General features: G+C 40.0%; 1 protein-coding gene across 3 annotated transcripts in view; it reads left to right on the top strand.

The window, feature by feature from the left end:
* LOC121272286 (P2R1A-PPP2R2A-interacting phosphatase regulator 1-like) overlaps nt 1-11,090 on the top strand; it is a 40,473-nt gene extending 29,383 nt beyond the window's left edge. For all 3 annotated transcript variants that reach the window (XM_041178855.1, XM_041178854.1, XM_041178853.1), the window contains 2 exons: nt 2,447-2,549; nt 4,766-11,090. In XM_041178855.1, coding sequence (XP_041034789.1) covers nt 2,447-2,549; nt 4,766-4,898 — 236 coding nt within the window. In that variant the 3' untranslated portion in view covers nt 4,899-11,090. The remainder of the gene's footprint in view (nt 1-2,446; nt 2,550-4,765) is intronic.
* The last annotated feature ends 13,901 nt before the right edge of the window (nt 11,091-24,991 follow it).

The raw sequence follows: 24,991 nt of genomic DNA, 5'->3' as shown, positions 1-24,991 counted from the left end.
CAAAATATTATAGGCCTGAAAGGAAAAGCAGAAAATGATGCAGACCTCAGCATGTCAGGCAGCATTCATGGTGAGAGAAACAGTTAACTTTTCATCTGTGGCATTTCATTAGTTCTAATGAAAGGTCATTGCCCTGAAGTATGTTAACCTCTTGTTTCTGTCCCCACACATTCTCTTTCTGACTTGGTGAGTGTTTGCAGCATTTGCTGAATTTTTCAAAACTAATTTCAGTTTTCCCTCTAAATTCTGTTTTGTGCAAAAAAAAAACACACACTATGTGTGTTCCATTTTTAATTTGTAAATAGGCTGGAGATGTTTTCCTTGGAACACGGGTGGCTTAATTGAGGTGAATAACACTTCAAGGAGCCTAAATAGAGTAAACAGGGACCACCTATTTACCTTAGCAGAGGGGTCAAAAAACCAGGGGCCATAGATTTAAAGTAATTGGTAGTAGGATGAAAGGGGAGATGAGGAAACCATTTATCACCCAGTGGGTGGTAGGGACATGGAATTTGCTGCCTGAAAAGGTGGTAGAGACAGGAACCCTCACCACATCAAAGAAGTATTTGAATGCTTACTTGAAGAGCAGGGCTATGGACTCCAGTGCTGGAAGATGGGATTAGGCTGGATAGCTCTTCATTGACCAGCACAGACAGGATGGCCTGAGTGGCCTCCTTTTGCATCACAGATTTTCTATGATTCCTATGTTCATGAATTTGAGAAATAAGGTTGGAGAATAGTATCTAATAATGCCAGTACCATGACTCGTATCCTTTGCCTATGGTATTCCTTGCTATTCCTGATATATTGTAGTCATAAAAGCATAGGCAATAGGAGCAGGAGTAGGCCATTTGGCCCCTTGAATCTGCTCCACCATTCAGGAAGCTCATGGTTGATCTTCTACCTCAACTCCACTTTCCCTCCCTATCCTCAGATCCCTTGATTCCCTTAATGCCCAAAAATCAATTGGATCTGAGTCTTGTATATATGAATTATTGAACAGCCCCATCACAGCCCTCTGGGATAGAGAGTTCCAAATATTCACAATCCTCTAGTGAGGAGATTTCCCCTCATCTCAGTCCTGAATGGCTGTCCCCTTATCCTGAGTCTGTGCCTCCTTGTTCTAAACTCTTCAGCCAGGTGAAACATCCTCCTAGCACCTGCCCTGTTGAGTCCTCTCAGAAGGTTATATATTTCAGTAAGGTCACCCGTTATTCTTCTAACCTCCAGAGTAGATAGGCCCATTCTACTCTATCTCTCCTCGTTGGGCAACCCTCTCATTCCAGGACTCAATTTGGTAAACCTTTGTTGCTCCCCTCCAAGGCAGGTATACCCTTCCTTATGTAAGGAGATCAGTACACACACCATACTGCAGGATAATTGCAGTATGACTCCTTACCCTTATACTTGCAACCCTCCTGCAGTAAAGTCCAACATATCATTTGCTTTCCTAATTGCTTGCTGCACCTGCAGTTAACTTGCTGTAATTCATGTACACTAAAGTCCCTCTGCATACCAACATTTACTAGTCTTTCAGCTTTTAAAAATTGTTGTGTTTTTTAAAGGATCAGTTTGAGTCTGAATTTCCTCTCTGCACTGTAGCATTTGGAGAATTGTGTTCTCATTCAGCTCCTGTCTGCTGTCCCAATGGTTGTACAAGCAATTTAAACAAGTTCAAAAATGTATTAAAATAGTCCTGGAGATGAACTTAGTAAGAATATGTTAATCAACACAGTAAAAATAGCGCAATTGCAGAGCGCAGTTAAAAGTCAATGACACTGCTGTGTGTCTAGAGCCAGACCCGTAAGGACAGCAGATTTCCTTCCCTTAAGGACATTAGTGGACCAGTTGGGATTTTACAAAAATCGATGATTCATGGTCACCTTTACTAAGACTACTTTCAATTCCAGATTTATTAATTAATTGAACTTAAATTCCAGTAGCTGCTGTGGTGAGATTTGAACCGAGTGCTCCAGAGCATTAGTCTGGGCCTCTGGATTACTAGTGGAATGACATTACTACTATGCCACTATTTCCCCATTGAAGGTGGCAACTGGTGTATGAGGATAAACAGTGGAATTTCATCTCTGTGGTTATTAAAACCCTGGCTGATGCTAGCTTTTCTTGAATCCTTATCCTTTCCTCTGTACTTTATATAAGTTGTATGCTTATTTCTATATGCCCATCAGTTTACGTCATTCTGCAATAATGAGCCAGTGGCATCTATCACTGTCCTGCAGTAGATGGAGAAAGTACCACAGTAATGTAGTACTAGGATCAGTGCAGGTCCCAGGGATGAAATTCTAGTGTCTGCCTTCTTATATCACTCATACACCTGTTGTCTTAATTTTCTAGTGCAATTGATGCACTTGAGAACCTTGTGCCTACCGTTCTCTCCCCCCCTGCCTCTCTGCTCTCAGTCCATGGCTTTTGCTTCTTCCTACAGGTGACATGGAAGTGGATTCACCTCCAAAGAAATTATTTGTCAGTGGGGTCCCTGGGATTGGAAATGCTGAGACTACTCTGCTAACGCCGTTGCTTTCGCACAGGTACGTAAAATACAAGCTGCTTTCTTTCAAAGGTGATATAAACTATATCTAAAGTCATGGTATGTTCACACGAGTAGATTCGTCTCTCTTCTCCATCACCCACTACTGACACGTTCAATGATAATTTAAAGACCTATTATTAAACATTCTGTTCTGACTGAGTGTTGACTGTTGCCAAAGTCCATTCCATGTAATTTTCCACTTTCACCAATCCTGGAGGCACTGATTCTTGCTGTTTATTCTCCAGCATTTCATTTGTTACGATCCTGTTAGGGACTAGTAACTTTTTGTTTAAAGTAGACAAGGTTTGAAATCCCAGTTACCCACGAGGAGAATAAAACCACAAGATTCTGAGTTTAAACAAACAAAATAAACTTTACTATACAAAGCCAGAAAAGTAAAACAATCTATTTTATACTCTAACATTCAGAATTAAGATGAGGTGAATGTAAATTAACAGGCAAATCGTGGTTGAACAGAACACATTGCACGTTAAATGGCAGATGCTATGGATTTCTCAGCAATGCACCCAGATACAGTGACCACTGAGAGTCACAAAATCATGTTAAAACTGTCTCCCTTGCTAGGGATTTTAACTCCTCACTTTCGAAGATCTAATCTCTGAATTCCCTCAAAAACTGCTCTGACTTGGACTGCCTCAATGACTGCTCACCTTCCAATGGATCAGTCTCTCCTCCCGAGACTGCATTCCAAGGGATTCAGAAAGCTGCACTCCCGCCTCTAATTACCAGCACGTTTACAACTCTTTTGTAGACGTCTAGCTTCACTCTGCTGTCCCTGGGTTTCTCCAAACTCCAGTTTCCCAGCTGCACCAAGCTATAGATGACTCCCAGGCCTTCTCCTCAGCCTTAACCCTCTCCAATACGGAACCAGCAACCATCCACCTCAGCTCCCCAGGACTTTTCCTAAGCCCCTACTGCACTGAATGGCTCCCAGGGCTTCTCTGTGAACTGGAAACCCCCAGCAAACACAAAGGTAAATTGAAACCTGAGAGCCTTCTTAAGCTCCACCCGTCTCCATGACAATGTAGCCTTTCAGGGTTCTTTGAATGTTTCTAAACTCATTTAACCCTAACTTCCAAAATAAAACATCTCACTGAACTGCACTTTGCAAGCAGTATAAACACCACCTCGCCGGCTAAGTAAGCCCACCTAACAGAAGTGTAACAGGTGAAATACAGGATCTTACCTTTCTAGCTTTTAACCCATTAAGTCAACATGGCCCCCAACTTTGAAGTGTAATAGACTCCAAGCTGCTTTAATTGCATTTAATCCTATTTTCTACAGTTCAGCATTAATCTTCCCAGAACATTACCTCTAAAATATTAACATGAACTATGAACTAGATATTTGTCACATGCACAAATACCTGTTCACATGAGTATAAATAGCAGTGCACGTTACTAACGAGCCTGATCTTGTTCTTGCCTGGTGGCAATAGGGGTCACTGTACAGAGCAGAAATCTTGACTCATTTCCACCTTCTTTCCTGCCTCCTAACCGATTGATTGATCAAAGCCATCACCTGGTGTGAATCATATCCGAGGTCCTTGGGTTGTTACCCCCACTCTGCTGAGTTTGTTGGTCTCGGCTGAACTACAATTGCTTCAGTGCAGGAGCAAGCAAAAATCAGCTGCAGCTCCTGTGTTTTATTTGCTGTCAACATGCGAGGAATTGGATCAGGTATAAGAGTGCTCTTGGTTCCACATACTACATTTAAAGGTGCCATATAAATGTGAGGAGTTGTTGTATCTAACTTCTACCAGCCCTGCAATCCTCTGAGATCTCTATACTCCTCCAATTTTGGTCTTCTATGCATTCCCTGTTTTAAATGCTCCACCACTGGTGGCCATGCTTAGGCCCTATGCTCTGGAAATTCTTCCATCAACTTCACTGCCCCCCTCTGTCCTGTTTACAGTCCTTTAAAATCTACCTCTTTGACCAAGCCTTTGGTCACCCACCCTTATTTAATTTGGTTTAATAACACTTCTATGAAGCCCCTTGGGACAGTTCACTACGTTAAAGGCGCTGTATAAATACAAGTTGTTTTTGTTGTACCTTGGAAAGAATTGATGACTTGAGAAGGAAAATTGGGAGGAAAGCCCAACCAAGAATTTTGAGCTTCTTGCTCCAAAAGTGCAGATGAAATGTTACTAACATCGGCTTTTTCCCTTATATTTTTGTCTGTCTGTTTCAGCCTAGAATGTGTGATCAACAGCCCCCCCCAGACCGTGCCTCCATCAGGGCCTTACGTTGCGACATCACCATCCGCCACTGAGATTGGTTTCACTTCGCCATTCACCTCTGTGGCTCACCCACCTGGAATGTGAACAAAAAAGACAATCACCTATATTCTAAGAGATGGGCTACATAAAGCACTTTGTTAGAGGACACTGTATAATAGCATTCCTAATCAGTATTTTATAGTCAACTGTATAGTTCATTAGTGAGAGAAACTTTTTAAGGATGGTCAGTGAGTAGGGGAACAGAACTCGCTCCTGCCTGTCACTTGGCCTGGAACTGCACAATCCACGGTTGGAGCTAACCTGACTCTTTGCCATTTGGGTTCAGACCTAGTGCCTGCCCACTGTATATACCACTGTATGGATCGCTGTAGAAAAATTAAGTTGTGAGGTTACAAGAGAGTTGAGGAGCTGCTCCTGCCCTGTGTGTGTGTGTATGTGTGTGTATGTGTGTGTGTGTGCACGCACGCCAATAGGGCTGGAGCCTGTGATAAGACAAGGTTGATCAGTGTCAACCATTACAAGTATGACTTGACAGAATGGGATAATGTTCTGCATACATGACAACCAGATATTATGGAAAGCTGCAGATGGGGCCAGTCATTACTCTGATGGCAAGTGAGCTTTACCAGTGGGAGTAAGGGGGCTCCTGTCTCCTATCACCCTTTGAAGTCAGCCATGGTTCTGTCATGAGCTGAGTGCTGCTGGCTGCATTGGCAGGATGTGCAGAATGTAATGACACATAAAGGTGACTTCCACATGCTTCAAGACAGTGATTGGCTTCATGGCTCACTGTTGCTTTATCAGATCCAATTTTTCTGTGAATTTGGTTCCTGGATCATTTAACCAAAAATTTACATATCATTTGGGTTAATCTCTGTGTTTGGACTCTTGTCCTGTTGGAGCTGCATTTAACAAAGGAAAAGAGCAGATTACAAGGGTTGGACATATCACAGTTTATTGGTGGTATTGAGAACCATCATGTGGGCATGCAGTCATTGTATAGGATGCAAATACTTTCATGACATACATTGTGATTCTTTTGCAGTTTCCTCCTACACAATTGGATCCCCAAATATTTTTACATTCAGCTCACAGTGGTTTCCTTGTTGGAACAATATCTTATATCAAACAATCTCTCCCGGAACTAACTTTGTTTATCTCTACCTAACATGACTCTCTTTTTCTGAGGCAGGATCTCTCATTTGCCCAGCAAAGCTTATGGGATCCCTTCCTTAATACAGAAACCACCACCTCTTGTCGTAAAACTGCCTTCTGCTTGGCCCTGACATTATACGGGGTGAATCTGGTGTTGCTGGGTACAAGCTGGGGTGACGGTTCAGTATTACAGTATTATAAATATAGCTGTCTGCATCCAGTGGTTCAGTGCTGACGGTGGGAGCAATTAAAGGCAGGCCATGTGGGGAGAGTGAACTGTTGCCAGATTTGTACGTAAGTGCAGCCCTATTGTTTTTAACTTTGGATGTGGTAATTATGTAACCGAGGTCCAGGAAATTTGGAACATAGCTGACCAAAAACTGCAGTAGAGACTCCTGGAACCAGACAGTTCTGTTCATGTGGAAGGTGCTTGAAACTGGAAATTTAATTCAGTAGGAGAAAGGCAGGATCCTTTTTTAAGTTGAATGTAATATAGAAGGAGATTTAATGCTGAAATAGAGATTGATTGCTTGAGCTTATCAGGATGGATGGAATTTCTTGGTAAGTCATGAGCAAGTGGATCTGTCCGTCTTGTTGAGACCAAATGGTCACTGCCTTGCAAACCTAAAGATAATTGTGTGCAATGTTTTGGGCTGCAGACGTCTGGAAGACCTGTAGCTTTATTTTACTTATTGCTTCTTTTGGAAGGTTAGCTGTTGTGGGTTGCTTCAGCAACTTGTACTATACTGGTCCCATCACTTGCTGTGGGGTTCCAAGCTTGGAGCCACTGAATTTCTGAGGTTGCCAGTCAGATGCCAGGGAGATGACTGACGAGCAGTTGAGAATTTCAATGAACCCCTCTCGACCCACTCACCAGGCTCCCATTCCACCCTCTCTGTAATTTTGTTCTGTAACTAGCTACCTGCTTTTAATAAACCACCATTGCCACTATTTAGAAAGCCGGGAAGTGGATAGTGCTAGTTTAATGTTCGGAGTCCTGGAACTTCGGTTGAGCTTTCATTTTGTTTGTCGACTTTTTCCGGCAGCCCCTCCTGTCTGAGACCATGTGACTGTTGGCCGGTAGGACCTGCGGGACTCTAGACTTAACATCAAGTATTGGCTCGCTTCACTCATTTCGTACCAAAGCCTTTTAAGAGAAAAAACGTGGAGTAGATGAGGCTTTTTTTTTAGAAAGGAAGAACTTGAGGTGTGTGATTGCCTTTGATGCCCCTCTGTGCTTGGTTTCCATTTACTTGCTGTTTAACACTGTACAGCAATTGTGTTATCAGATAGTACTGTGTTATTCCAGTTAACTTGCTGTAACTCAGAAGGGTTAAAAATGATTCTTTCCAATCATTGGTCTAGAGAACCACTCAGTAGGGATGACACAATATATGAAGAAAATAAATTTACGGTCATTGGTGCCAATTTTATATTTTTTATATAATATTTAATTATATATATTATATATATATATATATATATAATATATATATGTATATATACATACAGTGAGAGTTGTCTAACTTCCGGCTATCCAGAGAGATCAGTCTTGTCTATTGTTGACACTCATAACATCATTACAAACAATAAATTCATTGATTGAGGATATGAGTGAGAATTTCAAAGAGGTCCAACAAGTGTTCGCAGCTGGAAACCGTGCAAAGAAACAAGAGAGGCACAACTCGCTTAACACCATGGAGCATGGTAAAGGGTAACTTGGAATGGAATTATTCACAGAGAATTCTGAGAGACTTTACAAAAATGTGGAGATAGGAAAAAGAGAAAAGTGCATTCCTTGGATTGGTACCATTTTGTAAGGAAGACCCAGCTGTCTGAAGTAAGCCTCAGCTGCGATGGTTATAAATGAGTATTCTTCACACGCCTGCGCCGACGACCCCCCCCCCCCCCCCCGCACAATGTGTTAATTGTTTCCTGAGCTTTTTGAAATGGGGCTTAAGGTGATCATGCAAATTATTAAACACACACGTTGCTAAAGTGTTTATGCTGCGACTTAACAGTTTTTTTGAGTTGCTGGCTGTCAAATCAAATTGACCTTTTTTCCTGATTCAACTCCAAAAGCCCAGGTGGCTAAAAAATAGTTTGTTTGACTGAAGTGTGTGTGTGTGTGTGTGTGTGTCCCTTAGCAACAATCTTTAAGGAAAAAGTGTTTCTACAGCATTCAAAAAATCAGGTACACTGTTACCACATAATATATGATAATTTTAGTAAAATACTAATCTAACCCTTGCACTCAAGTGTAGCCTTTAGATGAATTAGAGCTAAAGGCCAGGAGAACAATTGGACTAAGGCGCATTTTAAAGTCAGACGTCTATCCTCACATTTATGTTTCCATTATAAATTGTTCGTCCACATTTAATAACCGCCCATTTAAACTTGTTATTCGGTAATAACACCCCCCTGCCAGTAGTAATGACTTTTTTTTTTCTTTATTCTTTCATGGGATGTAGGCATCGCTGGCAAGGCCAGCATTTGTTGCTCATACTTAATCGCCCTGGAACTGAGTAGTTTACTAGGCCATTTCAGAGGGCAGTTCATGTGGATTTGGAGTCACATGTAGGACAGCCCAGGTAAGGTTAGCAGATTTCCTTCCCTCAAGGACATTAGTGAACCAGATGGATTTTTATAACAATCGATGATAATTCATGGTCACAAATACTGAGGCTGGATTTATATTCCAGATTGCGACGAGTGGGGTGCAGGTATAATTAAAGTCTGATATGTTTAACACTGGGAGTTGCCATTAGAATTGGGTTTATAGATTTATAATGGGATGGATAGTTGATTGGGATGTATGTTTTAGAACCCTTTTCTTAGCTCTGTGGGATTGAAGTTCAGGTACAGCCCACCTGCACTAGGCATGGTTGAAAATCTGTTTGGTCACCTTACCCAAGTTACCAGTGGGTGGAAGTCGAGAGCAGAGTAGCTTTGTTTGTTGGTGGCATGCTTCATCAAAGCATTAGATTTATTCAGAGACCAAAATGAGTTGTAAGGAGCAGGACAAAAAGAAAATCACGGGGATTTACAAGGTATCTTGTACTTTTCTGATTTACAGATTGTCCATTTCAAACTAACCATCATAAACTGTAGCACAGAAGGAGGCCATTCATCCCATGATGTCTGCATTGGCTCTCTGCAAGAACAATTCAGCTAGTGCTGCTCCCCTGCCGTTTCCCTGTAACCCTGTAAATTTTCCCTCTTTGGGTAAGGATCCAAATGAAATATGATTGGGATTTTTTTTTTAAGATCCTTTGCGAGTTCTCCAAAATAGTATTTTGTGAGGATTGTCGGGTACACTGGCTATTTGAAAATAAAATCTTTTAAAGCTGAAGAAATCATTTCAATAAGCTTGAGCATCTGATGATGCATCATGAACAGCCATGTTCCTTCTGGAGTTTACTTGATTGTCTCAGGGAGGTAGGGAAGATTTATTTCCTCAATTGGTTAGTTTTTTTGTCATAACTAACTAATAGGAAAAGCAATACGGGGGGCTAAATGGTCTTCCCATATGCTTATGTGAAATAAGTGGAATAATTTATTGGTGACAATAGCTACATCTAAAACAAGACCCTCTTCAGAACAATCTGACAGACAGTTCTCAGTGAAGAATTTGTGAAATATGTTGAAATGTAGGTGAGTACTCCACTTCATTGCCTCCATATGTGTTTCTTTTCCCCCAACTTCATTCAGTACAGTGACAGGGAAAATTATGGGTCTTAGCCCTTAAACAGCCTGACTAGCAGTGGGCACAGTGAAATGTTTTTTTTTCCCTTAACAAGTGGAAATGAATATGAGAGAGATAAGTCAGCACTTTGGAGCGACTGGCCAACAGGTTCTTCAGTTGCAGTGTACTGAATAATCCTGCATGGCTTTCTCTTGTGGAGCTTTTACAGTGCAATGAGTTAAGTAGCACTTATTCTTTACAAAAATCCAAGGACCAATAATGATATGCAAGTTGATGTGGTCTTTTGTACATAGCTCTGATTTGCTCAGTATGTTAGGTGATCTCTTTGCTTGGAAAGCCAATCATTGGCATTGTGTCTAAGGGACCCAGGTGGTGACATGGGGTACCCAAGTTCCAAATTTCCATGGTACAGCCTGTTCTGGTTGAGTCCCATTCCAATTAAGTGGATGGGATTCATGTCTTTGAAGATTTTAGATTTGGCATGTGGCCATGCATCTAACATCAATAGCTAATGCAGTGAGCATGATTGGGGAGTTCTGGAGTTTTATTCTGCGTTTGCATAGTTCTGATAACCATTTGGAAAACAGATTAATTTATTGGATAAGGGTGTTACCTGCTGTAAGTATGGCACCTCATAGACCAGATTGAGTTAGCAGTCAAGTTGGCTTCAGCATCCTTAGTCTATAAAATGCTCATATGTGGACAGCAGATAAGAACAGGACCTGCTTTGGGTGTGATGTACAAGTGTGGGCAAATAGCCTAGCAATACCCATTTACTTCATAGGAAAAATGGGCACCAGGGGTGCGGTGCTGGTTGGCATCCAGTGCCTATGGAACTGCACTGCAGCTGTAATCGCCAGCTGCTAGAGATTAAACAAGAAAAAATAACATTTTTCTTTTGGGGGTTGGAATATAGGGAGTGCTAAAACAATTGTGGCATTACATCAGCAATCCACAGTACGTGTGTTGACATTTGTAATCCAGTCATGCACAGGTAAAGGCACAAGTAACACCTTCATTTGAAAATATTTCTTCAACCTCACTACTACACAGGACATCATCTATCCTGTGCCCAGCTGCACCAGTGTAAAGTCTCTGCAATGTTACTTGTTGTCAAAGATTCTTTGATTTTGCAATTTCATCACTGCACGATATAATGGATCAGAATATGCTCTGGCTTCATGTGTGTAATGGCATGGCATGGATCATAGGGCACTCTCTATTTGGCATGCACAGAACCACACACTTTTGTGAATGGGGGACCGCAACCTGGGATGGTGTGTTTTGTAAATTGGGAATACAGTGTTTTTGCATTGTTCTGTTTGTGTGGCTCTGTTGAGAATGCCACAGCTCATCTGTAAAAAGCAGTGAACGTGATATGTTTATACATACAAATTAAATAATGAAACATTAAATATACCTAGTCTTTTTCAGATGAAAATCGTAAAAGGGCAGGATATCAATTTTATGGGTCTTTAAATCTAAGAAGCAGCAGTTAAATAACCTGTTTTCCTAAAAATAATTGATCTTCTGACTACATTGACAAGACTATAAAAGAAAAAAAAACTTGCATTCTCAGGATGCCTCAAAACGCTTTATAGCCAATGAAGTAATTTTGAAGTGTAGTCACTGTTAAAGAATTTGTCCTACGCCAGTATATGTATGTTAGTTAGCTTTTCAATTCAAAATATCACCATTTTCAGCACTGCATTCTGGCATAACTAGGACTCTTGAGCATTGCCATCCTATAATCTCCTTCATTGAATCTGTGTACCTTTAATGCTTTGATTTGTTCGTTAAATTGATGGCCGTATACCCTGGAGAGTTACAGTCTTCTGGATTGGAATTCTGGAATTGCCTCCCTAAATCTCTCTTCACCCCCCCCCCCCCCCCCCACCCACCCAAAATGCCTGTGTTTCTCTTAAAACACTTCAGAAAACCTACTTATGACTAAGCTTTTCAGTTGTCATGATATCTCCTTATCTGGCTTGATGTCAAATTGTGTTTGATAATGCTGTGAAGTGCCTTGGGATGTTTCAATGCGTTAAAAGTGCTGTTTAAATGCAAGTTGTTATTTGCTTAAATCTTTGGTTTGCTGACTTTGAAAATCTTTCAGTTTTTGTACCGTGCCTTTGCCCTATCATTGACATGACATTGATAGCCTTTGTAAAGCCATCAATGCTGCTAGAGTGGAAAATGGACATGTCTCGCCTCTGTAGCAACATCTGCCTTTAAATGGGGATTTAGGCATCCAATGAAGAATTATTACTAGTGAATCTCCTGTAGTAGTGTTCCTCAGCAGTCTGGAATACTATGATATTTAGCTGCTAACATAGCTGTTCCTACAAGCCAGGTGCTCCCTTTGGAGAATCATAGACTCTTACAGCACAGGAGACTATTTGGCTCATTGTGCCTGTCTCGGTTCTTTGAAATAATTATCCAGCTATTCTCCATTGCCCTGCATTTTTTCTCCCCTTCAAGTATTTATGCAATTACCTTTTGAAAGTTATTATTGAATCTGTTTCCATCTCCCTTTCAGGCAGTGCATTCCAGATTGCAACTCACTGTGTAAGAAAAAATTCTCGTCTGCTCCCCTCTGGCTCTTTTGGCAATTAACTATAAACCTGTGTCCATGTGGTAACCCATCATCCTGGAAACAATTTCTCTTTGTCTACTCTTACAAACTCTTTCAAAATTTTGCTTGATTTTGTATGCCTCTGTTAAATATACCCTTAACCTTCTCTGCTCAAAGGAGAACAATTCCAGCTTCTCCAGCCTCTCCGCATACCTGAATGTACCAGGGATGAGATACTTCAGTTAAATCTCCCCGAGGTGATCTAAATAGGCACAGTGAGATAGCTGCTTGTAGATGATATGATCACTCAATTATTACAGCTACTTGCACATTTTTGGCTCCAGGTCAGGAAAAAAAAATTGTGAATTCCCCTTTTTTTAAAAAAAGGAATATTTTGCATTTGTAAGAAAGTTTGACAATAATAACTTTTATATATGTTCATAAGCTCTGCAGATTTTTGAATACTGTAACACAAATTATATTGTTGAGATTGAATATGTAGATGGTGGTCATAGAAGGTTTAATAGTTGCCTTGCTTTATTATCACCATGTGGAGAAAGCCCATCTTTATGGCAGTGTCCAAACAGATAGAAGTACTATAAGCTGAATAGAAGATTTAAAAGTTTGCTGTGGACCATAGAACCTTTATTTTAATTTCTGGTGCAAACCACTCCGCCAGTCTAAGGTAAAACTTTTACTTAATGTGTTCCTTATAATGGTTGGGCTTGGTGGGACATCCATAACTAAGGTTCAAGTGAACCTAAGTGATATAAGTGACCTTGAAACTTGTGCATTGAATCCAAATTGTTGTAACCTCAAAATTGGGAGACTGCCCTCCCTCAGGGATGCTGTTGCCTGAGTTATATAAGTCATTGAATTTAACTGGGTATAGGGCCTACTTATATGATGAGAGGCAACATCATTGGAGTTTTAAAATAGGGAAGTCTTGTTACAACTGTACAGGGTGTTGGTGAGGCCGCACCTGGAGTACTGTGTAAAGTTTTGGTTCCTGTATTTAAGAAAGGATATACTGGCAATGGAGGCAGTTCAAAAGAGATTCACCAGGCTGATTCTGGGATGAAGGGGTTGACTTATCAAAAATGGCTAAACAGGTTAGGCCTTTATTCATTGGAGTCTAGAAGAATGAAGGGTGATCTTATTGAAATATACAAGATTCTGAGGGGGCTTGACAGGGTTAATGTTGAGAAGATGTTTCCACTAGTGGGGGAACCTCTAACTAGAAAACATTGTTACAGTATAAGGGGATACTCATTTAAAACTGAGGTACGAAGGAATTTCTTCTCTTAGGGTAGTGAATGTCTGGAGTTCTGTACCTCAGAGAGTTGTGAGGCTAGATCACAAAGTATTTAAAAGAGGAGGTGGATTTTTGAAATATCGGGGAGTTGAGGGCTATGAGGAGCTGGCAGGAAAGAGGAGTTAAGGCCTGGGGCAGATCAGCCATGATCTTATTGAGTGGCAGGGCAGGCTTGAGGGGCTGAGTGGCCTATTTTTTTATGTTCTTATGTCATGCTTTTTTCTACCAGATTTATTAATTGCTGCATAATTAAGTTGCAGCAGTACCTGTTCACTTTGCCTGCCCTAACACAGAACCAAATTAGAACTCTTGAAAAATGGCAAGTTATAACTCCCAGTTTTAAAGAATGACTGTGACGCAGTTGCACACACAAACATTGAGGTAGTCCTTCAGCAGAGTCAAGTGTTTCTCGGCCTTTAGAAGTATACTTGGCCGTTCATAATTCATCTCGTTTTGGAAGACAGATGAGGCATCATCAAATCAGGTCTCAGATTCTCTTCATTCATATCCTGTTGTCAATAACTTGATCAACGAGGATTTGGAAGGCAGAGTTCCATGTTGAAGAAAAGGCCCTGGAAGGCTTCAGACTAATCTAGGATTAGCTTTATTTCAAGAAATATTTGTATCCACTGTGCACATTTCGCAATGATTGTCTAGTCCAGAACACACTGCTCTCCTAGTCCGATTCCTACCTATCCCAATACTCGGCATTACATCCTAAGTGTTCTGCAACTGCTGGCAATGTGGTTACATGCGGTGTGAGCCAGATTCCACTATTGCTATGCTCATCATTTATATGCTATCACCTGGCAACATCATCCAATAAATCACACAATATTGCAACATCCAAGCTATATCTTTTTGTCTGAGAGATAATATAACATGAGTGTCTCATGGTTTAATGTACCTGCCATTAAACATATCTTTCAACTTGCTATGTGCAAAGCCTACAAAGACCGGAACTCTCAACAGACGAGGAGAAATCAGAGTTCCTGCTCCTGACTGTATCGACTGAACTATCCTGGATGTCACCAATGCAGAAGTCAGGTGAAAGTAGATCCAACTGGCTGTGATGCTTCTCTCACTGCCAAAATTGAAGATATGTATGAGAGAAATTTTATTAGCAAAGGAGTTGTGCTAAAGAACTACAGGATGGTAAATGTTACATCCTTCAAGGAAGAGGTAAGGGAGAAGCCAGGAAATTATAGCCAGTTAGTCTTGTCTGTGGGTAATGTCTATTATAGCTTTTCAAACTAGTTTAATCTTGTGTGGGATAATCCAAAATAGTCCACTGAAGTCATGTTGGTCCTTGTCCGTTTCGTTGAGTTTATTTAAGTTGCAACGTAAAAAAAATTGGAATACTGTGGATTTTGGAGACATGAATTTAAGAAGGTGCTGTATGAGAGGTTAGTTAGGAAACTAAGGTAAATATTCAAAGGAATGTAGCCATATCCAAGGGGAAGAAGAGTAGGGGTAAATGAATGTTTACCGCGGTGCTAGAGCTGTTTTATATAAATGACTCAATCACTGAATTGTTACAGTATAGGAGGAGGCCATTTGGCCCTTCGTGTCTGCACCGGCACTCCAAACGTCCAATTCACCTAATGCCATTCCCCTGCCTTCCCGTAGCCCTGCACATTCTTCTTTTTCAGATAACAGTCTAATTCCATTTTGAATGTCTCTATTGAACCTGCCTCCCCCACATTCTCTCAGTCATTGCATTCCAGACCTTAACCACTTGCTGTGTGAGAAATCTTTTCCTCATGTCGCTTTTGCTTCTTTTGCCAACCTGTCCTGCCACCTTCAATGACTTATGTACATATACACCCAGGTCCCTCTGCTCTGGCACCTCCTTTAGAGTTGTACCCTTTATTTTATATTGTCTCTTCATGTTCTTCCTATCAAACTGAAACATTTCATATTTTTTCGCATTGAACTTCATCTGCCACCTGTCCGTCTATTCCACCAACTTGTCTATGTCCTTTTGAAGTTCTATACTATCCTCACAGCTCACAATGCTTCCAAGTTCAGTATCATGACTCATGGACAAAAGATGATTAATATCAAAGTTTTCTGAGGGGACCAAATTGAGGGACATGGCAAACTGTAAAGACTACAGATTAAATAGACAAGCTAAAGGGTGAGCAGATACGTGGCAGATGCAATTCAGTATTGGGTAATGTGAGCATAGTAGATTTTGTGGGAAAAGAACAGTAAATGATAGTGAAAAGTGTAATGTTGTTGAGGTTGGAAAAACAAACAGATCAAAGGGTGCAGTTTCATAGATTTATAAAGTTGTGAATGCAAGTAGAAAAGGCAATAAAAGGTTAATTAGGTTTCCTACATGGACAAAAGACTGATTTTGATTAAACACTAGTTGGTACTGTTGCATTCAGTTCTAGCTATCCCATTATGGAATTGAACCATGGAAAGAATCAAGGGATTACAATGGTTTGAAACCAGCAATACTGGTAGATGCCTGATGACTGAAATGGTTGTCTTCTCTAATTTTATTTCGATATTAATGGATTTCCTATTGTGTTACTCATGGATATGGTGTCGTTATAATGGCCATCAATCGAGCCTAGACAGCAAACATTATTCACAATCTTGCCCTCATAATTTTTCTTTACTTCTGTGAACATTAAAAACTATGTGCAGCAGTGACTACTTCATTAGCTTTGGGTTGGCCTAAGGTCACGAAAGGTGCTATATAAATGCAAGTCTTTCTTTCTTATTTCTTCTGCAGGGGAGTTTTTCTTTAGGCCCGGCTTTTATTTCCTTCAGTTTGCTGAAGCTTTGCTTTTATATAGTACCTTTTCACCCCCTCAATGTCTAAAAGTGCTTCAGCTAATGCATTTATTTTGCTGTGTAGTCACTGTTATTGTGCAGGCAAGGTTCTACAATAATCAAGGAACTGAATGACCAGTTAATCTATTTTGTCGTTTGGTAGTACGGAACTTGAGTATTGCTGAAAAAAGAAATGTCTAAACTTTTTGTCTTGCACTCATCAGGACACTCGCAAGCACACCAATATAAGGGGAAAACAACAATTTATATTGTGTAAAGAGAATGCTGATTGGTTGGCGACTGGCGTTGCCATGGGGAATGCACCAGTGATGGTGACTGACATTTAACTGCCAAGCCTTGTGTGAAATTTAAGCCAGTCAGCTTTACTCTTGTCAAGGCATTGCCCTGAGGAATGAGTCAGCAAATGGCTGTCACTTATTTTGATTAGCTGAAACAGGCACAATGTGTGTACATATTCTTTTTGTCTGCAAAAACAGGGGCCTTTGTATTAATATATCTAGCTTCCAGTACACGCAAATGCACCAGACTGTGAGTCCGACTGATGATCTTAAATTGATTGTCAGCATAATTCTTGGCACACAGGATTATTTAGCAAATGTTGCTTTGACATGTCTCTTTTTCAGCAATTTTGTTGGGTACTCAACTGCAGTGGGCTTGAACCAACACCCTGATGATACAAACTGGTAGTGGTGAGTTCAAAAGTAAATTTGGGGCAAAAATACTAACAAATCTAAGTGTACTTTGATAGCATCATGAAGTCTGAAAATACTGAGGAAATGGGACCAATGACTTGTGAGACTAAATGGGTTAAATGTAGGAGGACAGATTTCATATACTAGGCTTGCATTACCTTGAGTAATTAAAGGGTAATCTAATTGAGGTGTTTAAGATGATTAAAGAATTTGATTGGGTCGATAGAGATAAACTATTTACTCTGGTGGATTATTTCAGAACAAGGGCGCATGATCTTAAAGTTAGAGCTAGGTCATTCTGCGGTGATGTCAGGAAGCACTTCTTCACACAAAGGGTAGTGAAAATCTAGAACTCTCTTCAAAAGTTATTGAGTTTGGGGAATCAATTGAAAATTTCAAAACTGAGTGATATATTTTTGTTAGGCAAGGGTCTTTAAGGATTATAGAGCCATTTTGAGAAGATGGACCTAAGGAACATAGGAGCAGGAGTAGATCATTCAGCCCTTGAGCCTGCACTGCCATTCAATAGATCAGGGCTGATGATCTACCTCAATGCCATTTTCCCGCACTATCCCCATATCCTTTGGTATCTTTAATATCTAGTTATCTATTTTAATGTATTGAATATATTTAATAACTGAGCCTCCACAGCCCTCTAGGGTAGAGAATTCAAAAACTCACCACCCTCCAAGTGAAGAAATTCCTCCTCCTCTCAGTCCAAGGTGACCTCCTTATTGTGAGACTGTCCCCTGGTTCTGGACAACCCAGCCAGGGCAAACATCCTTCTTGCGTCTATTCTGTCGTGCCCAGTAAGAATTTTGTATGCTTCGATGTGATCACCTCTCATTCTTCTAAACTCTAGAGAATTTAGGCCCAGTCTCTCTCATAGGACAATCCTGCCATCCCAGGGATCAGTCTGGTGAACATTTGTTGCACTCGCTATGGCAAGAGTATCCTTCCTTGGGAAAGGAGACCAAAACTGTACACAATACAGGTGCAGTCTTACCAAGGCTCTATACAATTGCAGCAAGACTTATTTACTCCTGTACTTCAATCTTCTTCCAAGAAAGGTCATAATACCATTTGCCTTTCTTATTGCTTATTGCAATGTATGTTAGCTTTCAGTGACTTATGAACAAGGACACCCTGGTCCTGTTGGACATCAACACTTCCCAATCTCTCACCAATTAAGACATACTCTGCATTTCTGTTTTTCCTACCAAATGGATAACTTCACATTTTTCCACATCATATTCCATCTGCCATGTTCTTGTCCACTCACTAAGCCGATTTAATCCCCTTGCAGCGTCTTTGACTCTGCCCAATCCAGCATTATTTTCTAAGTGTCCAGTTACCATATCCTTTATAATAGATTTTCCTGTTACTGATGTCAGGCTAACAGGCCTGTAGTTCCCAGTTTTCTCTCTCCCCTCCTTTCTTAAATAGTGGGGTTATGTATGCTACCTTCCAATCTGCAGGAACTATTCCAGAATGAATAGAATTTTGGAAAATGACCACTAACACATCCACTATCTCTACAGCTTCCTCTTTCAACACTCAAATGTAGATCATCAGGTCCAAGGGATTTATCAACTTTCAGTCCCATTCCTTCTCCAGTACTAGTTTTTTCACTAACTTCACTAATTTCTTTTGGTTCCTCATTCTCACTAGCCCTTTGGTTCTCTCATATTTCAGGGAGGTTTTTTTGTACCTTCCTCTGTGAAGACATACACAAAGTATTTGTTTCATTTTTCCCCATTATAAATTCTCCCGTCTGTGCCTATAGTGGGCCTGCATTTGTCTTTGCTAATCTTTTTCCTTTTAACATACCGATAGAAGCTTTTGCAGTCCATTTTTATGTTCTTGCTAGTTTACTTTCATGGCCTATTTTCTCATTCTTTATCAGTTTCTTGGCCCTCCTTTGCCTGATTCTATGATGCTCCCAATCCTCAGGCTTACTATTTTTCTTGGCAACTTTGTAAACCTCTTCCTTTGAACTAATCTTTAACTTCCCTTGTTAGCCATGATTGGATCACCTTTCCTGCTGAATTTTTATGCTTCAAAGGAATATAAATTTGTGCTAAACCATGTATTAATTCTTTAAATACTAGTTATTGTCTGTCTACCATCATACTTTTTAATATACTTTCCCAATCTACCACACCAATTTGCCCCTCATACCTTCATAGTTTCCTTTGCTTAGATTTAAGACCCTAGTTTCGTATTGAACTACATCACTTTCAATCTTGTAAAATTCCATCATTATGGTCACACTTCCCTAGAGTCTCCTTTACAATGAGATTATTAATTAGTCCTTTCTCATTGCACAATACTAAATCTAAAATAGCACATTCGCTAGTTGATTCTATAACATACTGTTCGAGAAAAACAGCTTGTATATTTCAAGAATTTGTCTTCCACAACATTACTGCTAATTAGATCTACCCAGTCTTTATTTAGATTGAAACATGGTTACTCTTTCCTACATGTACCTCTAAGTTCCTGATTTATACCATACATTAGCACTACTGTTTGACGGCCTATAATCAACTGTTACCAATATTCACTGCTCATTGCTGTTTCTTATCTCCACCCAAACTAATTCTATGACTTAATTTTCTGATCTGAGATCCTCTATCACTAATGTACTGGCCTCATCCTTTATTAACTGTGCTACCCCACCTCCTTTTCCTGTTTGTTTATCATTCCGAAATGTTGAATACCCTTGAACATTCGGCTCCCAGCCTTGATCACCCTGTAGCCATGTCTGCATAATAGCGATTAGATCATATGTGTTTACTTCCACTTTTGCTGTCTACCTTATTACAAAGGCTGTGTGCATTCGGAGTGCCTTTAATCCTGCCTTTTTATTCTTTTTGCAACCTCTACCCTGGTACCCTGTTAAGTTTGTATGCTCTGTCTCTTCCTGCCACACACAGATTATTAATTCCATTATTGCTACCTTGCTCTCTTACCTTTTTCTTTCTCTTTAGCTCATCACACCTTCCTTCACTTGATCCCTCTTCCCCCTCACAGCCTACACTATTTAGTTTAAAAGCTTCTCTACTGCCCTATTAGTAGTAGTAGTACTGCTCCTAGTTATATGACTGGCACAGTTCAGTTGAAAACCATCCCATTAATACAGCTCCCACTTTCCCCAGTACTGTTGCCAGTGCCTATGAATTGAAACCCATTTCTTCCATACCAATCTTTGAGCAACGCATCTCTCTTATTTACTCTACTCGAATTTGATTATGTCTCGGGTAATAATTCAGAGATTATTACCTTTGAGATTCTGCTTTTTAATTTATCCCCTAGCTGTTCATACTCTCTCAGCAGAACCTCTTTCTTAGTCCGACCTATGTTGTTTGTCCCTACATGGCAGCAACTGGATCTTCCCCATAATGCTTCAAGTTCCTCTCTAGCCCAGAGAAGATGTTACGAACCTCGGTACCAGGCAGGCAACACAGCCTTTTGGATTCTCATTCTTGATACAGAGAACTGTGTTTATCCCCCTGACTATGCTGTCTCCTACGTTGCTATTAAGTCTCCCCACTTGAATGGCTTCCTGTACCATAATACCATGGTCAGTTCGCTTATCTACCCTGCAGCCCCTGCTTTTGTCAGAATCCAAGAACCTCAAACCTGTTGCAGGGCTGAGGCTCCTCCACTTCTACTGTCTCAATTCCCATACCTGCCTCACTCGCAATCCCTCCTGTCCCTGATGATGGACCAACTCAGATGACCCTATCCTAAGGGGTGTGACCACCTCACCCATGATCCAGTTGAATGGTGGGAAAAGTTTGAGGGGCTGAATGGCCTACTCTTGTTCCTATGAGTGTAGCGCACATTGAAGCTGGGCTGACAGTAAGAAGCATTCTGTGTGTAGGCCAGGCACCCATCTTGAACAAAGGGCTACCACCTTTTTTGCCATTCCAATTGGTTAGGGTTTGTGACATGGATCAGCTGATTGATTGCACTATATCATATCTTAGGTTTCATTGGTCCTACATGTAAAAGCGACTGAACGAATAGAAATTGAGAAATTTGATGGGTTGACATTCTCCCTGGATATGTTTTTATTTCAATCAGTTTTACTTTTAAACAAAAGTGGTATGTTTATTCTTCTGAGTGACTAACTGAATTAGATTATTATCGGTGACTTTCACCGGGGCCAGAAAAAAAAAGCACGTTAGTTCCCCTTTTGCTCCCAAGCTTCTAAGCATGCCTATTTTGACCATGATGGCATCTGCACCTGGTTCTGCTCAGTCATTATAATAACACTTGAACATTTTAATTTGTTTAAATTTAAATAATACTGAACATTTTTTTGTCAACAGCTGCAATTTCTGTACAGTTTTAAAAAAAAACAATTTTACATCTCTTACCTCCTACAAATGTATTTTAAAATGGGTCACTTTCAGCTGTTGGCATACAATTGTCAGTAATTTTTGAGTTTGCAAACGAAATAAATATTTAAAGAAAAATTAAATATCAAAAATGCTTGTTTATAACTAACCAAAAAGGAGTAAAATAATATATGTACAATGTTTCATATGATTCAAAGTTAATCAAGTAAAAGGCTGTTGACTTTTTTTCAGTTGCAAGCACACAAGCCCCTGCATTTTAAGGTTGCATGTTCAAGCCCCACTCCAGGATTTGAACACAAAGGTTAAGGCTGACATAAAAACAGAAAATGCTGGAAAAACTCAGCAGGTCTGGCAGCATCTGTGGAGGGAGAAACAGAATTAATGTTTCGAATCCATATGACACCTCTTCAGAGCTAAAGAGAGGTACAAATGTGATAGATTTTATACTGTTTAAGAGGGGTTGGAGCAGGTGGAACAAAATAGTTCAGGGATAGGTAGGAGCATGAGGGATTTAACAAAGATGTAATGGACACAAGACAAAGGGAGTGTTAATGATAGTGTTAAAGACTAAAGAAGGTACTGATAGAATGTGTTAATAGCAAACAAGGGTTAAGCGCACTGTGAAAGCAAAACATAAGAACAAGTGCAAATGGCTGTGTTGGGGGGGGGCGTGGGGTGGGGTATTGGGGGAAAAATAAAATTGAATTAAAAAAGGGGTCAAGATGGAGGAGAAAGTTCATGGTCTGAAGTTGTTGAACTTGATGTTGAGTCCAGAAGGTTGTAAAGTGCCTAATCGGAAGATGAGGTGCTGTTCCTCCAGTTTGCGTTGGGCTTCCCTGGAACATTGCAGGAGGTCAAGGATGGACATGTGGACGTGAGAGCAAGATGGTGAGTTGAAATGGCAAGTCTAGGTCATGCTTGCGGATTGAGCCAACCCAGTCTGCATTTAGTCTCCCCACTGTAGGGGATTAAGCTGATACTCCAGTGTCAGTACTGAGGGAATGCTGCATTGTTGGAGGTGCCGTTTTTTGGATGAGATGCTGAACTGAGGCCTCATCTGCTCCTTCAGGTGGACGTAAAAGATTCTGTGGCACTATTTGAAGAAGAGCAGGGGAATTTTACCTGGTGTCCTGGGCCAATATCTATTCCTCAATCAACATTATAGAAACAGATAATCTGGTCATTATTGCAGTGCTGTTTGCAGGAGTTTGCTGTGAGCAAATTGGCTGCTGTGTTTCTTACACCAAGGACTGCAATTCACAAGTACTGTATTGGTTATAAAGCACCTATGATTATGAAGGGTGCAATAGAAATGCAACTTTAAAAAAAAGGTTGTATTTGAATATTAAATTTTAGGTTGAACGTTTTTAAAAAGATATATAAAATGTTTCTATGATTAAGTTAATGAAAGAAAAGGTTGTTAACTATTTGAATCTCACCATTGGTAAGCATTTTGATGTGTACATATAGAATTCTTCCTGCAATTAAATGTTAATGAAAGAAGATGCGGTTGACTTTATCACATTAGATTAAAGTTTTGATAAATGTATGTTTTTAAAAAAAGGTTCTTTTATATGAATAAAAGTTAATGAAAAAAAGGCTGTTGACTTTTTGTATACCGCCTTTAGTTTGAACTTTCAAACAATATATAGGGAAAAAAATCAAATGATGTAAAGTTAAAGAAAGAAAACATTGCTGACTTTTTGTATATCGCCTCTGGCTTAAAGTTTTGATTTTTATATATAAAGTTTCATATGATTAAAAGTTAATAAAAGGCCGTTGAACATCATGTTTCAGGTTGAATATGATTAATATATACGAAGAAAATGCTTAAAAGCTAATTAAAGTAAAAGGATATTGACATATTCCTTATTTTAAAAAATAATCACCTTTGAAGGTAAGTGAACACCTTTACTGGAAGGTAGAAAATGTTTTTCCTTTAAGCGGCAATGGGGGGGGGGGGGGGGGGGGGCTCGGATTCCCGTCAATCCCCGCGCCGCCGCGCGCGCCGAATGGCCGTTGGTTGTCCGTTTTTTTTCGGCGCCATTTTCCAGGTTGACCAAGTTTTTGAAATAAAATTTAAAAAAAAGATCAATTTTTTTTCACGAATAAACGGGCGATGGAAGTTATAAGTCCGAGCTTTAGGGAGAGGCGGCGAACGGAATTTTTTTTTTGGGGGGGGGGGGTGGTGGGGGTTGATTATAAAAGACGAGTTGTGTGTGGTGAATGTTGTTGTTGTTGTTGTTGTGATGGTGGTGGCTGCTCCCTCCTCCCATGGTGCCTGGCGCGGCTCTAACGGTTGGCTGGCGGTTTCGGCGCCATTTTCAAGCGGAGGGAGGAGGTGAGTGAGAGGATTTTTCACTGAATATTTTTTAATGATTTTTTTTTCCCCCTCTCTCTCTCTCTCTCTTCTTCTTCCCCTCGCGTGTGTGTGAGAATATGTGTCTTTTTCTTCTCTTCGTTTCCCAACAGATACCCACCTCTTCTCCATCGACGACCGCCTTAAATAACCCCCCGAAAATTAATAATAATCCTTTTCCACACAAAAAAAAAATCATCTTTTCTTTCCCCCCCTCTCCTAATCTTTACTATTTTTTTGAAAGCTTCTCTTATTTGCTACATAAATCTCCCCTGTCAGAGAGCTTTAGTTGGGATTAATTTTAAATTGGAGCAGTTTGAGTCTGATTATCTTTATTTTGTTGAAAAAAAAAGGCAATTGCACAAAAAAGTTTTTGCTGATAGGATAAAAATGTTAAAAGTTTGTATGTCGAGGTCGCGATATGAACAGGTCTTTCGGGGATTTTTTTTTAACCTTCGCTTTTTTTTTCGGACCGCACTGTACAATTTAGTGCAGTCGAGTCAGTTTTATCAGAATTTGTGACTCGACAGAAAGGTGACTGTTTAAAACAAGTTTTTAGCAATGTTTTATCCTGTAGACTGTTAAGGGTGTGGCAGCCTGGATTAGAGACCTTAAATGCCCGATATCTTTTTGAAGCAGTCTTCAATAAATGATAATTCAACTTTTTCATGCTGCAAGAAATGTCCAGTCGTCACTGAGAAATGTTTTATAAATCCATATGTTTAATGTGCTCTGTAGGAATTGTAATTAGATTGCCAGTGGAAGTGTTTATTATGTAAGTGCTTTTCTTGGCATTCATCATTTTAACTGACTTGGCCATTTTCAAATGAATTGAGAATTTAGAATTTGAAATAATTAAACATGTCTTGAGTTTTAATGCCAAGTGTAAGTCCTTTTTTTTTAAAAAAAAAACCTTTTAATAACGTTGAACAGATTATTTTGGGGGTAAAAGAAATTCTTATCAACCTTTTTTGGAGGATGGATTTGATTTGAAACATTATAAGCCGTTTTGAGAGATTTTTTGTGGGTTAATGACTGTGTGGTCCAGCTGAGAATTGGAGGAAAAATTAAACTGGCAAAATTTTGGGTGGACCTTGATCTGATTGCATTTGACTATAATTACCCTAAATTTACTGCAAAATATTGAATTTAATGCTTAAGTTGAGGCTATTTAATAGCTCTTTCTCGTATGGT

Source organism: Carcharodon carcharias, chromosome 33 (genome assembly GCF_017639515.1).
Source record: "Carcharodon carcharias isolate sCarCar2 chromosome 33, sCarCar2.pri, whole genome shotgun sequence".
In the NCBI taxonomy this organism is placed as follows: domain Eukaryota; kingdom Metazoa; phylum Chordata; class Chondrichthyes; order Lamniformes; family Lamnidae; genus Carcharodon; species Carcharodon carcharias.
The sequence above is the reverse complement of the archived record's forward strand: the minus strand, read 5'-3'. Positions and strand labels throughout refer to the sequence as shown.